This window comes from Scheffersomyces stipitis, chromosome 2 (assembly GCF_000209165.1).
Source record: "Scheffersomyces stipitis CBS 6054 chromosome 2, complete sequence".
NCBI lineage: Eukaryota > Fungi > Ascomycota > Pichiomycetes > Serinales > Debaryomycetaceae > Scheffersomyces > Scheffersomyces stipitis.
The window spans coordinates 2,480,290-2,496,398 of NC_009042.1; the positions used below are offsets into that span (position 1 = coordinate 2,480,290).

Sequence of the window (16,109 nt, forward strand, 5' to 3'; positions counted from 1 at the left end):
TTATTGTCAATCTTGAATAAAATTGAATAATTTCGAGAAGAGCATCGCACTTCAAAGTGCGACTATATAAAATCATTACTATATAACTCTTAACTATGTGACGTCTCAATTATAGACATAAATAAGAACATTAGGACAAGTACAATAAAGTACTTAAATAATCTACAATATCTTTCAACTTCTTGTTCCTGTCAGACATTTACATCAATACCTATAGGTAATTAATCTCAGCTATGTCTATATACATATGCAGCGTACGTCTGGTTTACACAATCTTTTGCTTGACAAAGAAACTCTTCAAGTGACGCAACTGGTAGAAACAGGTACCAATCAATACAACCAATTGTACAAGAGTCCACTTGACCACTCTGGAGTTGGTCGATTCAGACTGGTTTCTGAACATAGCTTCTCTTTCCCTCATGTGCTCTTGTTCGTAGTGAATCTCTTCCAACTTTGTGTTCAAGTTTTGTACCTTGGCTGTCAAGCTGTCAACTTGTTTTGTGGACTTGGAGTCAGCATAGTCATGGGCACTGCCACTGGCAATGTCAAAGAACACACGGTGGGCCTTGCCGATAGTACCGTCATTATAGACTGGTTTCAAGCAGAACTTGTGTTCACCAGCTTCGTGGGAAGTGAAAGTGAATTCTCCACTTGGTGAAGACTTTTGAGTAACAACTCTCTCGTCGTTGTCAAATGTTTCCTAAAGATGTTAGTAATGTTTCTAATGTGTTTTGTAGGCTTATACATCCATCAAAACTGATATCAAAGTATGATCGCGAGACGGATCCAGCATGCAATGTTAAACATTGGTGACATTAACATCTGGAACTGGCTTTGGCTTACTTGAAGTTATACTTACGTCAACAGTTATCTCAACTCTCAAGTTGCCGTTTTTGAAATATTCACCTTGGTCGTTCTTCTCGTAGGCATCGATTTTTCCGACAACCAACGTGTCTTCTTGCAATTCCTCATAGAAACATCTAGTGTCACCGGTTCTCAAGTAAAAATGCAAAGCAGTGGAGTATTGGAAAAAAACAAAGAGAACAGTAAGAACCTTTCCAAAAGCTGATTTCATCATCGTGGCTACGAGTATTAACTATACCTGGAAAGAGAGGTCGACTTCAAACTTTGATTTGGTGATGTTGATTTTTTCAGTGTTGGTTGGCATTAACGCGTGTATACACTATATGCACTCTTAAGCAAAAGAGTCGTTCGTGTGACTTGGGTGCAAAATCTACTCTATTTATAGATGGACTCACAGTATTTCGTGAAGTATACTGATTCTATCGCTAGAGTAGGAATACATACATGGGTGTATACGGTTGTATGTAGTTATGTTTATCTCTTCTCGCTTATCATTTTTCATTCTTGCATTTCTATAATGTGTAATAAATAAGGAAAGGCTACTATTTAACTCCAGCTACTTGGTCTTTCTCTTACTGATGATCTTCTTCTTGACATGTTTCTTCATCTTTGTCTTTCTCTTTTCCTGTTTGGCCAACTTAGCAGCTTCTTTTCTGGCCTTCTTGTCATCTTTGTCTTCATGTTTCTTTCCCTTAAGAATGGTTTCCTTTTCAACCCACTTCTTTTTCTTCTTCTTGCCTTCGGCATCTTCGTCTTCCGCTTCCAGATCATCTTCAGAACCCGTTTCTTCTTCTGAGGATTCGTCTTCATCATCCTCATCCTCTTCCTCATCTTCTTCTTCTTCGTCGTCGTCGTCTTCGACGTCGACATCGTCATGATCTTCTTCATCACTCACTGCTAATGTCCCATCAATATTCTCATGCGTGCCAACAAGATCAGTCAAAGTATCCACTTTTCCTTCAGAAAATTTCTGGAAATCTCTTTCGTCCAAGTGGTTCAATGATCTGACCAAATGCAACGATCTAAAGATTTCATCTTCGACCTCGTCATCGTCCTCGGTTTTCAATGGTAATGTTTCTAAATATTGACCCAACTGTTCATCAGAGTTATCTTCAATTCCCAACACAGATGCATCTTCAGTGATATATTTAAAAAGTAATCTCTCCGGGTAAACGTTGATTTTCTTCCTGGAAAAGAAGTCGTTGACATTTTTTATATCCATCCTTAAGAAGTCGAGTGCCATTGGATGCTCTGGTTCCACAGACTGAGATACATCGATTATATACAATTTGTCCTTATGCACTATAGAATTGTATTCACTCAAATCAGCATGAACGAGACGACACACTTTATACATCCTTCTCATGTAGAATAACATCTGATGGTAATAGTGAACAATTTCTTCTACATCTTTGAAAGGGTGATCTCTTAACTTTGGTGATGGTTGTCCATTTCCCTTGGTCAAGTATTCCATTACTAAGACATGCGACCTGAGTTCTACAGGTTCAGGACAGGGAATTCCATTAAGGTACAATCTCTTCAAGTTACGGAACTCTTTTTCTGCCCACACCTTGACCATTTTTCTGGGGTTGCTTTGGTTCTTTGTATTTCTGAATCTGAACTCTCCATCCACGTACCTTTCCCTGTCCTTGAAAACCAAGATAGAAGTCTTGTAAATCTTTACAGCATACTCTCTAGTCGTAACTTCGGGGTCTTCATGGTCTCCATGATACACATTGGCTTCCTTTCCGGTACTGATACAACCATTTATTCTGGAAATGACGTTTTTGTTAATTATCTTGGCTAAGAAACGCATGGTTCTTGGATCCAACACTTGTTCTACGGTGGCTCTGTTGGAACGATCTCTAGTAATCTTTGGTCCCTTCTTGATAGGGTCTGTCTTGATTTTGTCTGCGTATTTGGTCACTATTTCTGCATTGGTCAATGCATTTGGAGCGTGATTAATTGCTGATCTGGAGAGAGAAACCTGGGCATATCTTGAGCCTGAGTCGGAGTCCGAATCCGAGTCTGACGACCAGATTTCTATCTGTTGAGCTCGTCTCGCTATTTCGTCTGTCATATCTGTATTAGTTTGAAAATGTGGTTTATGAGGCTGAAAACTTGGAAATTTAGTTCTACTTCTAGCCTTCAACTATCTAATTTTTCAGTATATAGTGCATCTCATATTCTAAATTTTTTTTGGTAGACGTGCGGCGCAGATGTTTCCTATTTCGTGTAGAGTTTTGTTTGCGATGTTCTAGCAATTACAGATCAGACAAATTCAACTTCTCCAAGAACTTGAGTCTGGAAAAGTTCAACAAATTAAAGATGTCTGTGGGATCCACATTGAACCAGATTTTACCTGTGGTAAGTTCAGACCTAAAAAAGAAGAAAAGATCAGTTTTTGCTATCAGAAACCTTTTTGCCAAAAGCGTTCGCCTTACTAACCACCTCCTATTAGCGTTTTCTAGGATTCATTCCTCTTTTCATTGGAGTTGAGATTGTTCTCGGAATTTCCATCTTGAACAAAGCTGGAGGCGTTTACGGTATCTTGTCGATCATAACGGGCCATCCACTCAACTTCTGGCAATGGCTCTACAACATTTTGGCTATCTTTACATTGCCATTCTACATTTCTGCATTGATTCACTTGAGAGACAAGCCTAGAAATGTGAGGAAATTGTCACTTGCCACAATTGTCTATGTCTTGGATACAGCAATAGGAATTTTTTATACATTGTACTTTATCTATTTCTGGTTTAGTCTGGAAGATGTGTCTAGTGAAGAGATTGAAAAAAGAGCAGAAGTGTCTTCAGCTTTGTCATCGCAATCAGCTTCCATCGCTAGAGAGTTATACGTGACTCTCAGCACCACTATTGTGATCTCTGCCATCAGAATCTATTTCACAATGGTGATAGTATCTTTCACGAGAGCATTGTTGAAGCAAGATGTCAACGAAAACAGATACAACGACAGTTCAAGAACCGGCGACGACGATGACGAACAGGAAGTCAATGCTTCCAAGGGAGTGTTAGGCGAATGGAAAAAGTTTGTGTTTGAGTTGGAGATCAAGTCGAAGGAAGTGTTGACTGCATTTTTCAGAGGCTGAAGTTTTAGTGGTGATTCTGTTCGCTAATTTTTCCGAACATAATACCATTTTCATTACGTATCGTACTAATAAATGTAATAGACGTGATATAGTCCACTATTGTAAGATAGCTTCTACAATCTAGGCACCTGCCGTTTAAGCTGGTCCATAGCATATGTAAGCAGATCTATGTAAGCTCTGTAACTCTAGGGAACTTTTTGTAGAAGCTCAAGAAAGAATATAATGTAATTATTCTCCATACATTAAACTACGAGAACAGCATAAATCTTTGAACTGACATATCCATTACAAGTTCCCATTTACTGTTACCGAAAGTGACTTGTCCTCTATATCATTACAATTATTTATAGACAATCCACGTTAACTACGAGATCTCACCCCAGGTTTCTTAACTATGCGCGCTTAGAAAGCAACATGTTTCATACTAGTTTAGTTTAGGCATTCTGAATCATCCGTTATAAATCTACAACTTTTCTTTATCTAACAGAATTGCCAGAGTATTTCTATACATAATTGTGCAAAATGGGTCAAATCGCTAGTTCAGCTAATGATGGCAAAAACAATGCTATACTTGAGCTGTTCTCCAAAGAGCAGATCATGGACTTATTATCTAGTCGTTGTCTAACTCTACTCCGCAATGTAGAGATCACTTCCATAACAAACAAACTCAATGTCACCAGTCTTCGAGAAAAAAATGTGGTAACACCCACAGATTTGGCGTTGTTGCTCCAGTTGTCTAACGACATGGATAGGGACAACTCTTCCGTCAATGAGTCGTTTAATAGAGCTCTCAAGATCTTGTATGAATCTACGAGAGTCATTGGCTCACTTCCATTTCTCAGCAATTATACCAAAACCGACACTTCAGGAGGTTTAACTATCCAAGAGCTCCTAATATCGTCTTTAGTGCATAGTGCGAGATACAAGAAGATCTTTAACAGTCAATACGACTACCTCAAACTTATCTTCTGTTCTCTAGCACTTCCACGGCTTGCCGTAGAAACCAACAGTGAAGAACTGAGTGTAGATTTTCTTTCAGACAAACCAAAGGTCGTTGAACAAGTCGTGCCAGAGCCGTACGTAGTTGAGGTGAGGTATCCAATCAGAGAGGAGGATTCTCCTGATATTCGCCTGAAAAAGGTGAAATGGGATACATTCAACATCATCAACAATTATGACGATATTGATATTTCAAGCTTAAAAGTCAATGCGTATGATCTCGTGCAAATAATTACCTTGTTTTTGATTATATCATCGATTCCCAAGATGAAGCGAGATCTCATGCACCAAAAGCTTGTAGGCTATATTGAGAGATGGAAAGAGTTCGAAGTCTATGGACTATACATTCTAAAGTATATTAACATTAACCTCAATGCTACAAACTTGCAGACGGAAACTATTACCTTCGAGGAATTCCAGACCACTTTCAACAGGTGTCTTCCAAATTTCTTCCAGAACGGGTTTTCTATTCTTTTCAAGGAGGGTTTGCTTTCTACGGTAGTAGCAAAGGCAGGATCCAATAATTCAAGTAAGGACATACCAAATAATCCAGAACCACAGAAGCAAGAAGAAGAGGCTACAAAGAAGAAGAAATTCAAATTGCCCAAGTTTGAAGAATCAAAGTTGGTAAATGCTGCATCATTATCGTACATTTCAAACGTGGTGTCTGGATTAGGTTCTAGTATCGAAATTTCTAACCAAAACTTGATAAAATTGTATGCTGGTACAGAGGCTGGTTTTTCGATAAGATCGTTAGAACTGAAAATCTTCAAGTGGCAAGCGCCAACATTGTTCGTAGTTAGTGGCAAGAGACTCAAAAATAAGACCATTGACACAAATATGCGATATCAGCAATTCAAAACAGAGTATCCACAATATTTCCGTTCTCTGGAAAGCAACAAACATGACTGGCAGAATGATAACGATAAAATTACATATGCTATATTGATTAATCAACCGTGGAAGAATTCTAACAAGAAAAACTTTGGAGACGAGAACACGATAATTCTATCGTTGCTGCCACGCTTGGATTTCTACAAGAGCATTCATAGTACGGTGTTAAATGGAGAACTGATATACTTTAATACTTTAGGCTTGGGAATTGGCTTCGGCAATACCCAGCCTGTTAATAAGAATGGAGTCAAGAAGTATTTCCCAGGGGACGTCTCGCTTACCATTGAAGCCAACTTGGAGTTTGCTGTATTCAGACACATTGTGGCGCTGTCAGCAAATACCTCTACGTACTTTGAGAGATCACATCAAAGTCAGGTGCGAAGCAGCGATTTTGAAGACCGCTTCATGATCACAGATCTAGAAGTATGGGGTATAGGATCTACAAAGGATTTGGAAGAGCAGAGAAAACAATGGGAATGGGAGCAGAAACAGGCAGAAGCTAGACAGAGTGTTAATCTCCGTAGTCTAGGAGAAGAAAGAGCATTTTTGGAAATGGTAGGCTTAGTAGGAAACCACAATTCAAGTGGAGGATCCATATAGAGACTTGCAACGGTTTAGATTTTTGACGTATTATGTAAAGTAGCTAGTCGTGCGAAATCCGATGTGCAGCATCGCACAACCAATTTTTTTTTTGGAACCATCTCTGTTAACTATAGAGAGGATTTCTAGTGTTTAAGTTAGATCTTCAAGATAGGAATAATAAAGTAAAATAATGGCCAAAGGGGATAAGAAGAAAGACAGTAAGCCCTCGGATACCGGCAGGGACAGGCAACCTGTTACTAGTGACGACAGGTTTAAGGCTGTGCACAATGATCCCAGATTCAGATTGCCTCAGTTGAAAAATTTCAAAGTCAAGGTCGATGAGCGTTTCAGCAAGAAGGAATTGAGAAAATTGAACGCCAGTTCCAGTGGAAAATCTGCCAGAATCGACAGATATGGTAGAAAGATCACAGCCTCAGAAGCTGAAAAAGATCTTGACAAATTCTATGAACATGAAGAAGAATCTGGAGAAGAAGAGGATGACATTGCTGATGATGTACTTAGAGAAGAAGACGAAGCTGCAGATTCTGAGAGTGACGAAAGTAAAGAAGATGACGAAGAAGAAGACGTTGAAGACGAGTTAAGGGCCTTGGATGAAGTTTCTGCTTTGGACAGAGCCAGAGGTGAAGGTTTGGGATCATCATCTGAAAGTGATAGTGAACCTGAATCTGACTCTGATTCTGATTCTGAATCTGAACTGGAGGAGGAATCTGAATCTGAAATCGAAGACGAACAAGAAAAACCAGAAGAAGGTGATCCGACAAGCGGATTTGCAGTCGTGAATATGGATTGGGACAACATCAAGGCTGTAGATTTGATGGCTACTTTCCTTTCTTTCGTTCCATCTGGAGGATCTATCAAGTCTGTAACTATATATCCATCTGAGTTTGGCAAAGAACAGATGCAAAAAGAAGAGATTGAAGGTCCACCAAGAGAATTGTTCAAAAGCAAAAAGAATAAGAAGGAAGAAGAGTCAGACTCTGACAGTGACTCTGACATCGACCTTGATGTTAACAACAGAGAGGACATGGAAAAGGCTACTCGTAAGCTTTTTGAAGAAGACGACGGTGAAGAAGATTACGATAGTAAGGCTCTTCGTCGTTACCAATTGCAACGATTAAGATACTATTACGCTGTGGTCAAGTGTGATTCTGTAAACACAGCCAAAAGCATTTACGACAACTGCGATGGTACTGAATATGAATCCACTGCAAACATCTTTGATTTACGATACGTTCCTGATGATATGGAATTTGATGATGAGAGTAAAGATGAGTGCACCAAGATTCCATCCAGTTACAAGCCAGATTCTACATTTGTCACCGATGCATTGCAACATTCCAAAGTCAAGTTGACCTGGGATGAAACACCAAAGGAAAGATTGACATTGTCTTCGCGACCATTGTCTCAAAAAGAAATCGAGGAAATGGATTTCAAGGCATACTTAGCTTCTGATACGGATGGAAGCGAGAATGAAGAAGAAGATAAAAGAGAAGCAAAGGACAAATACAAGAACCTCCTCGGAGGTAGTTTCAACTTTAGTGGAGGAGCCAAATCTGATGGCGAAGATGACGTCGATATGGAAATTACTTTCGACCCAGGCATGAAGGAAGCAGAACAAAAAGAAGAAAATGATGGTGAAGAACAAGAATCCACAATAGATGCTTACAGAAGAAAGGAGAAGGAACGTCGTCAACGTAGAATGGCCAAGTTCAAGGGAACTAAGGCAGCCGAAAAGGATGAAACTGATGTAAAAGAAAGTGAAACAAAGAAGTCCAAGAATAGGAAACACAATAAAAAACCACAAATTGACGAAAAGTCGAAGGCTGAATTAGAGTTGATCATGATGGATGAAAATAACGAATCTAAGAATGAGGAACATTTCAACATGAGAGATGTGATCAAATCTGAGAAGCAGAAGAACAAGAAGGGCAGGAAGAGTAAGAACATCGACACTGAGATGACTCAGGACAATTTCCATGTCGACTTGAACGATCCTCGTTTCTCTGAAGTTTTCGAGAAACATGATTTCGCTATTGATCCAACCAACAGTGAATTCAAAAAGACTGATACAATGAAGAAGATTTTGAAGGAACGTTCCAACAGAAAGCGTGGACACTCTTCTATGGACAAAAGTCAATATAAGAAGTCTAAGAAGGATTCTTATAAACAGAGCCAAGAAAATGGCTCCGAAGTTGGATCATTGGTCAATAAGATCAAGCAAAAATATAGAAAGTAGCATTTGGTAGATTCCGTACTTGTTTTCTAAATAAGTTCCTAATAGCATATTCAGTTAATGAACTTTTCACTTTGTAGTGTTAGCCCATATCTATGTGAGCAGCATAGTTGTGAAATTCTGAGGTGTCACAATGCGAGTTGATGCAAAATCTTGTTGGTAGCTGCGAAATTTTATCCAAGGAGCCATGATGTGTACCTCAATGCAAATTACGGGTATCAAGGCAATTTTACCTACCTGGTAACCCCTTGTGAAATGAATATGACATTGGAAATCCGAAAGGGTGAATTTTTTCGTTGCTTCCTGCGACAGAAATAAATAGCGGAGGAAGTCTTCTTTAAACAGCCGTATATCAGAATTGATTCAAGCAACAACATGTCTGGTGTTAAATCATTGATCTCTCAATTCGAAACGAACAAAGGACTCGATGTTTCAAAGAACTCGGCAGTCCCAAAAAGATCATTTACCAAAAATTCCATTATTTCTCCGCAACCCGATGTCAGTAGGTTAATCACAAAGACTGATGTTAAGGCACTAGAGGAGAGCCTAATAAAGGATAATCAGAAAAAGATCCTTAGGCACACAAACAGTTTAGATCAACTAGAGAAAGCTATTAGAAACTCGGTTTACAAAGAAGAATCTGCTACCGACAACTACAGTTTCTCGGGTTATAGGGTTGATAGCAAGCATAAGCTGCAAAAGGTCGGTGCTCTCGTTCAGCAAAAAGAAGGAGAACAGCCGCGAAGTCAAGGTGAAGTTGGAAAACTGATAGTACGCTTAAGAGCTACTAACTTCCACTCTGAATCACCTGCTAGTTCGCAAAGTGAGACTGTCTTTAGCTCCAAGAGAGAATCAAACGATAAGAAAACCACCAAGAACGATAGAGAAGAATCAGAGTCTCCTCCCCTACACGAGGAGACAGTTAAGGAACCTACTCTATCAAGACCAGAAGAAAAATGCAAAGTTATAGACGATGACAGTAATTCTGTCTCTTCAAGAAAAGGATCAACCAATATGTTAGTTTCGGTAAAAGATATAAACAATACTGACAAGAATGGAATTTCAACACAGGAGTCTAAAGACTTGCACATCAATGTTATTCCAATGCCTCCTACTCTATCCGATTCTTACAAGTTAGATTCACCTTTGACTGCTTTGATGGAAACAACTGGTGAGAAAAGTAAAGGGACATCTGCAAAGTCTTTGATTGATGATTTGCAGAATGAAATCCTGGAGATGATTGATAATTCGGGTGGTCCAGTCATTTCTGGTGTTTCTTCGATCCATTCTAAGATGTCTTCTTCAACCGAATTGAATTTAAATGCAGATTCTATTGGAACACAATTGATTGAAAAAGAGAAAACAAACATGGTCAGCAAAGAAAAACCCCTTCGAGTTAACACATTAATAACGAATAATGAAACACAGATACCAGATACTTCTGCCAACCCAATCAAGAAGGAAGTAGACGGTTTTCATAGAGAACATACCGGTTTGAGAACTCCTCCAGTAACAAGTTATTCTGAAAATTCATCCTACCAAACCCCAAGATCTCACGTACAAGCAAATAATTTGTTTGACGAATATCAAAATAGTGGAGATACACCCAGTACTCCGGCAAAGATGGATGAATCGACTAGGATATTGGAAACAGAGGAAGAAAAGAAACCAAATGAGTCACTACCAGAAATTAATGCCAAAAGTAAGGTGCTTGAAGACCCAAAAAATAAAGATATTGTTCATGCTGCTAAGTTGATGACTCCTATTCAATTTCCTGCTGAAACGTTTTCAGATAGTGGTGCTGATGTATTTGCAACACCTCCGCAATTTTCTCAATTTTCGCATTTGGGTGCAAATACTAATACTGCTGCAACCTTCCGAAAATATGAGCCTGAAATGAGAGTCGTTACCAAAATTGAAGAAACTATTGTTGATAACCACAAACAAGTAAAGAAAAGAAATAAAATACCCTTGTTTGGATTCTTTATGAGAGACAAGAAAAAGGAGAGTTCTTCTGAGAAAGAGGTTGTTTCTGGGAAATATTTAGTTGGTCCAATACAATCTCCTTACTACCATGACGAGGTAGTGAAGAAAAGCAAAGAAGATAGTCCAACAGGTGGCTTCGGTAGTCCAAACACCCCTGCTAAGAGAATGAAATCACATTATTCAAGTCCTAATTTTTCAACCAGAAGGCAAAAGGTAACCACTGAAATGATAAGCTATCCAGAGTCTCCTGAAAGAAAAGTGAATTATGTACCCAGAAGGGCAGCGCCCATCCCATCTCAATCTTGTTTGGATTTAGATAATGAAAAATTTACTCCAAAGCCTAGAGAATTGGGGTCTCCACCTGAACGTCACTCAACCCAAAAAATTTCGAAAGCGACTGATGAGTCGGGGCAATCGAAACTTCCTCATACCTATAGAATATTCGCTTCTAATGGAGACAAAAGGAAATCTATTAGAGGCAAGTTACTGAGAAGGGGTACGGCTAAAACTGTCAACACTGTTGATGAAGCAGTACAAACTGACGACTCATTGACACGGGTCCATAGTAACGAAAAATCCAGGAGTAGAAAGGACGTCAATTTATGCCTTTTACCAATCAACGATAGCAAGAACGAGTTGCTCGAGTCTTTTTTGCATGAAAAGAACCAAACAAGTCTGCTTAATTACTTCGAATCGTTTATCGAGAAGTCGTTTGTGTAGGGGAATAGTTAATATATTTGTGAGTATACATATGAATACAAAAAAAATCTATGAGAGAGAAACAAAATGAGCAAGAATTGAAATCCATATGGAGCATCTTTCTTACAATATATAAGTCATATTACCAGCATTTAACTGGCAACTAAGCTCACGCATGAAGATAAAATCATATAAAATCCAACATGAAATAAAACATTAAAGGTACATTAGAGAGTATGGGATCCACCAGAGAAGATTGTTTCTATCAATTTCCAGACCATAAGTAATCATTATCATTGGAATTCACATTCGACGATCCCAAGATATCCGTAAAGAAGTCGTCAGGGTTGAACGCATCACTGCCAGCGGTACCAGTATTCACCGTTCCCAATTGATCAATATACGGTACCGAAGCCTGTCCTGTAGGATCACTACTGGTTTGGTAGTTGTCACCAAGGTTTGAGTCTTCGTTTTCCAAATTGCTGATACGCTCTTCTAAACGAGCACGTTCTATTTCTTGCTGGCTCAAGACATAATTCAAGTGCTTTATGTAATCCACCGACTTATTAAGAATGGTGCTCTTGTTAGGCTTTGTTTCCTTCACTTTAATGGTGCTCAATAAGTCGTTTATTTCGTTTGAGTTCATGGAAGGGTTCCTCTGCAATGTCTGGACCGCCGATAACGGTGGATTCAATAATGATGGGGGAACAATCAAGCCCAATTCCTTTATCTTTTCTTTGATCAAGTCACGTCTTCTTCTTTCCACTGCATTGTGGAACTCCCTTCTTCTCTTCATCTTCTCCTCTTTTGACAATTGTTTGGTAGAGACGTCCCTTGAAAGATGGTTCACACCGCCGCTAGGAACAGACGTGCTCAAAGCTGATGAAGGTGTAGGAGATAACGTATCGGCCCTAACTGTTGCGTTGATGGGGATACTTGTGCTAAAGGCATTGGCATTGGAAGGTAGTCTCGTCGTTTGTGGAGGAGAGCCTAAATAGGACGAGTTCAAAGGAGGCGATCTCAAGGTATCAAAGTCGTAGTTGGGCGACAAGTATGGAGGGTTACCTTGAGGCGATAGATACGAACCTGATTGGAAGTCTGGAGCAGGCACGGCTATACTTCCCTGTCGAGAATTAGGACTGAGAGCAGTACTACCGATTTGGTTCTGGAACGCGTTTTCTGGAATTGCATCTAGCGAGTTGAAACCGTTCCGGTTAGGAGGAGAAAAGTACTGCGAGTTGGCAAAGGCGTCTGTGGCAAGGAAATTCGAATTGTTCTGTGGTGATATGAGCTCGTCTAAATTGGTAGATGTGTTCACTGGGTTGATGAATTGCGGCTGGTAGTTCTGTTGGTTCTGCTGATTCTGCTGAATGGGAAGCTGCAGCTGTGGCTGAAACGAAGCTGTAGGAAGCATCCCAGCAATGTCGTCAAGGAACGGTTCATTTGTAAGAGAATTAGAACCACTGCCGAGTTGCGAAGGGTCGTTGAGAAATCCGCTATTGATATTTATATTGTTGCTATTATTGTTCGTGTTGTTGTTGCCTCCTGCAAATGAATTGTTGCTATAGTACGAAGTCGTAGTGCTCAAGAAGTCGCTTCCCGGACCTACAGGGAAGCCCAGCGAGTTGGAAACAAGCGCATCGCCACTGCTGTTGACATTATCTAAATTCAAAGGAATGCTGCTGAAGTTGATGGCACTGTTTGACTGGCTGATGTTGTGGTTGGCATTGGCATTTGCATTGTAATTAGAGTTATTGGAATTAGCGTTGTTGGCATTAGAGTTGGCATTAGTTGGATTCGAATAGTTCGTATTATAGTTGAAGTTGGGAGTGGTAGTGGTGTTGCTGGGGTTGTTGGAGTTATAGTCCGAGGGACTGTCCCTCAAGAATTCTTCCATCGTTTATAAGATTTGTAGTAGATGATGGATGGAAGCCAAAAGTCGACGTTGTTATATGCAACCAATTCTATGAATAACAGTGGAATGCTTAAAAAAAACGAATTTGGCTTGTAACTTCTGTTGTGGGAGAGTATGTCGTATGTGCAGGCTACTTGCGGAGGGAGGGGTTACCCGGTGTCAATGGCTGGTCAAGCGACGAGCCGAAGTAGAATAGTGGTGGAGTTGTGATGAGATGAGAAACGTAGGGGATAGGTGTGTCCTTGTAGGTGATTGCCACTGTAAGACCATAATCTTGATATGTCTGGGCCATCTGCGTCGTGTGTCTCTCTTATCTATCTTTGCCTCAGAGAGTCTTTAGAGCATGTGCCTTGTATCATGTGACAATGATGTAATTAAGAAAGCACATGCTCTGTGGATCCCAGATACAGAGAATAAGTATTGTATTCAGAAGTTTCGTAAAGTGAAAATAAGAGAACGTGATAGCAGAAAACGTTATGGGGAAAATAGGACTACCATACTAGTTAATTAATGTTATTAGAACTAGTCTGAATAGAGAGAGCAACGTAGCTCCATTGGAGATATGGAACAAGAAAATATTGTCATTTACGTGCAATTCTACAAACATTTGCTCAAAGCAATTAATAAAGCATTATATATTGGACGGCCGTTCTCAGGTCCTTATCCACCTACATTTTAACCTTGAATGCATATCTGTGCCGTTTCTGTGTCTTTGTCGAAGCCTAGTCTTCCATAGCTAAAGTCTCCAGATGGACTCGTGTTGCCTGCAGTACCAGCAACATCTATATCAAAATAAAGTCAGGTAAAACTGCCACAGAGTCTTAATATCACGAGCACTTTCCACCTTTATGTCTGAGTCTGAAAACGTCTTTCGGCAACTGTTCAACAACTGGAACAGTCGTCCTGCTGCCGGAGCAGGAGCTGCCACACTGGGATCCCGGCCCGTACTATCTGACTGGACGGATTATGTAAGACTGGGTGCCACCAACCTCTACAACCAGCTTCCGCTTTCGGCACAAGATGCAAATAATGCCAACACTCAATCACAAGAACCAGCTTGGTTCACTTTGACACGTTTCGAAAAGCTTGTCGGGTTTTCGTGCTGCTTGGCTGCATCAGTCTTATGTTTTGTGCTTTGCTTCTTTATGTTCCCAGTATTGGCATTGCGACCACGTAAATTCGGCTTGCTCTGGACCATGGGCTCGGTGCTCTTTGTGGTGTCGTTTGGTGTTTTGCAAGGGCCATATAGTTATACTCGACATCTTTTGTCCAGGGATCGAGTGTTGTTTACTGGCATTTTCTTCGGCTCAGTGTTACTCACATTGTATTCGGCTGTAATCGTAAGAAGTAGTCTCATGACAATTTTGGCCAGTCTCATAGAGACTTTGGCTATTATCTACTACACCATAAGTTACTTCCCGTTTGGATCCACGACCTTGACGTGGTTCACAAGCTACTTTGTTGGCTACTTAGGTGGGCTCGTTGGGGGGGTCATCTTGTAATGTAAATATGTTTACGAATATAGCATCATAATAGTTCATAGATTTTAACATACTTAAGTAACTAAAAGCTGCAGAAGTTATAACCACTTAAAAACGCACACTTGTTATAACTTAGTTGTCAGTGTTGAGTTGTCTACAACTTTTCACTTTCGTCGAGCTTCTTCAATTCGTCCTGAAGCTTGGTATGCAAGGCGCCCAACTTGTCAAAGTCAGTTTCTTGCATTGGCCACCCGACCTCCAAACCAGTTGCAGCATCTCTCTTGGGAATCAAGTGGAAATGGACATGGTCTACCATCTGGTGTGCAATTCTACCGTTATTCTGCAACACATTGTAACCTTCACCGTCTGGAGTGTTGTTTTCGTCCAAGTGCAACACCTTGGTCAACTTCTTGACTACCGGTAAAATGTCTGCTAAGTAGTCGTCTGGGATGTTGTGCAACTTGGCTCCGTGGTACTTGGGAATCACCAATACATGGGCATCAGCAGTAGGCTGGATATCCAAAAAGGAGTATGACTTGGCCGTTTCGATCAACTTGAACGAAGGTATCTCGCCCTTGATGATCTTGCAGAAGATACAGGAAGCATTGGATGCAACAGAAGCCATTTTGGGAAATGTGTAGCAATGGAAGAAGAGACACTGTAATGGTTACTGAGAATGGGGAAATCTTGCAAGTTATATTGGTCCGGCAATGTGCAGGCTGGTTTCGATCATACAGGTGGGAGTTGATACTAACAGAAGTGGACTCCTTTGGGGATAATAGGAGCTTAACAACTTGAAATTGGCAAGTTATCGTTACATCTCAAGAATATATATACTAACAGTAGTATCTAGTGTTGAATATGTTGGAATTTTTGCCATACTAATTTGTCAGTAGTATAGCAGAGCTCACGTGATGTAGACCCATCCAGGACTCAAACGAACACTAAATATGAATTAGAAGTTCTTAGAACTATATGATTCCTATTTCGACTCAATTTTCAATTATTGACAAAAATTTGGAAATAGGCAATAGTAGCATTTTTGGACTTAATTTACAATTAATTTGCCATAACATGAATTACGCTCGAAAGATAAGAAATACACGAATATAGACACTTTCAGCAAGCTCGAAAACAGTGTAAAGTTTCAAAAAACTACACAAACCTACATAATAGATGACAAGACTCCTTAATACTAGCCATGACAGCCGAAGTACTAATTCTCAACTTTCACTCAACAGCTATATCCATATCTTCCAACATTCGCAGCCACTGCTTAACACCTAGCCTGCATAGCACGCAACAGATTTGGGTGGCAAGGAGCCT

The 16,109-nt window shown here is 40.0% G+C and overlaps 9 protein-coding genes across 9 annotated transcripts; 5 read left to right on the forward strand and 4 right to left on the reverse strand. All coding sequences in view use genetic code 12, as the record gives it.

The window, feature by feature from the left end:
• Positions 1 to 175: 175 nt before the first annotated feature.
• Positions 176 to 1,075, reverse strand: ERP5 (membrane protein; the record flags this gene model as incomplete). Its single annotated transcript, XM_001383194.1, has 2 exons — positions 176 to 700; positions 860 to 1,075. The coding sequence occupies 2 exons, from the start codon at positions 1,073 to 1,075 to the stop codon at positions 266 to 268; spliced, it is 651 nt and encodes a 216-aa protein (XP_001383231.1).
• Positions 1,076 to 1,356: 281 nt separating this feature from the next.
• Positions 1,357 to 2,944, reverse strand: RIO1 (protein serine kinase; the record flags this gene model as incomplete). The annotated part of the gene is made up of 2 exons (XM_001383195.1): positions 1,357 to 1,719; positions 1,756 to 2,944. 2 exons carry the CDS (start codon positions 2,942 to 2,944, stop codon positions 1,421 to 1,423), a joined length of 1,488 nt encoding a protein of 495 aa, XP_001383232.2.
• A 239-nt stretch (positions 2,945 to 3,183) lies between these two features.
• PICST_70819 (hypothetical protein, essential) lies at positions 3,184 to 4,061 on the forward strand. The gene is made up of 2 exons (XM_001382666.1): positions 3,184 to 3,231; positions 3,326 to 4,061. The coding sequence occupies exons 1-2, from the start codon at positions 3,193 to 3,195 to the stop codon at positions 3,971 to 3,973; spliced, it is 687 nt and encodes a 228-aa protein (XP_001382703.2). The 5' UTR covers positions 3,184 to 3,192; the 3' UTR covers positions 3,974 to 4,061.
• Positions 4,062 to 4,495: 434 nt separating this feature from the next.
• YBV2 (hypothetical protein) lies at positions 4,496 to 6,466 on the forward strand (the record flags this gene model as incomplete). Its single annotated transcript, XM_001382667.1, has 2 exons — positions 4,496 to 5,035; positions 5,063 to 6,466. The coding sequence occupies 2 exons, from the start codon at positions 4,496 to 4,498 to the stop codon at positions 6,464 to 6,466; spliced, it is 1,944 nt and encodes a 647-aa protein (XP_001382704.2).
• Positions 6,467 to 6,656: 190 nt separating this feature from the next.
• Positions 6,657 to 8,693, forward strand: PICST_16270 (conserved hypothetical protein; the record flags this gene model as incomplete). Its single annotated transcript, XM_001382668.1, has 2 exons — positions 6,657 to 6,962; positions 6,999 to 8,693. Coding segments are annotated over 2 exons (2,001 nt in total), but the record flags the coding sequence as incomplete, so codon positions are not given.
• A 384-nt stretch (positions 8,694 to 9,077) lies between these two features.
• UNC89.2 (Uncoordinated protein 89-like protein) lies at positions 9,078 to 11,408 on the forward strand (the record flags this gene model as incomplete). Its single annotated transcript, XM_001382669.1, has 1 exon — positions 9,078 to 11,408. The coding sequence occupies one exon, from the start codon at positions 9,078 to 9,080 to the stop codon at positions 11,406 to 11,408; it is 2,331 nt and encodes a 776-aa protein (XP_001382706.2).
• Positions 11,409 to 11,652: 244 nt separating this feature from the next.
• RTG3 (bHLH/Zip transcription factor) lies at positions 11,653 to 13,284 on the reverse strand (the record flags this gene model as incomplete). Its single annotated transcript, XM_001383196.1, has 1 exon — positions 11,653 to 13,284. The coding sequence occupies one exon, from the start codon at positions 13,282 to 13,284 to the stop codon at positions 11,653 to 11,655; it is 1,632 nt and encodes a 543-aa protein (XP_001383233.2).
• Positions 13,285 to 14,150: 866 nt separating this feature from the next.
• SFT2 (mammalian syntaxin 5-like protein) lies at positions 14,151 to 14,804 on the forward strand (the record flags this gene model as incomplete). Its single annotated transcript, XM_001382670.1, has 1 exon — positions 14,151 to 14,804. One exon carries the CDS (start codon positions 14,151 to 14,153, stop codon positions 14,802 to 14,804), a length of 654 nt encoding a protein of 217 aa, XP_001382707.2.
• Positions 14,805 to 14,937: 133 nt separating this feature from the next.
• Positions 14,938 to 15,408, reverse strand: HNT1 (protein kinase C inhibitor-I, histidine triad nucleotide-binding protein-like protein; the record flags this gene model as incomplete). Its single annotated transcript, XM_001383197.1, has 1 exon — positions 14,938 to 15,408. One exon carries the CDS (start codon positions 15,406 to 15,408, stop codon positions 14,938 to 14,940), a length of 471 nt encoding a protein of 156 aa, XP_001383234.1.
• Positions 15,409 to 16,109: the final 701 nt, after the last annotated feature.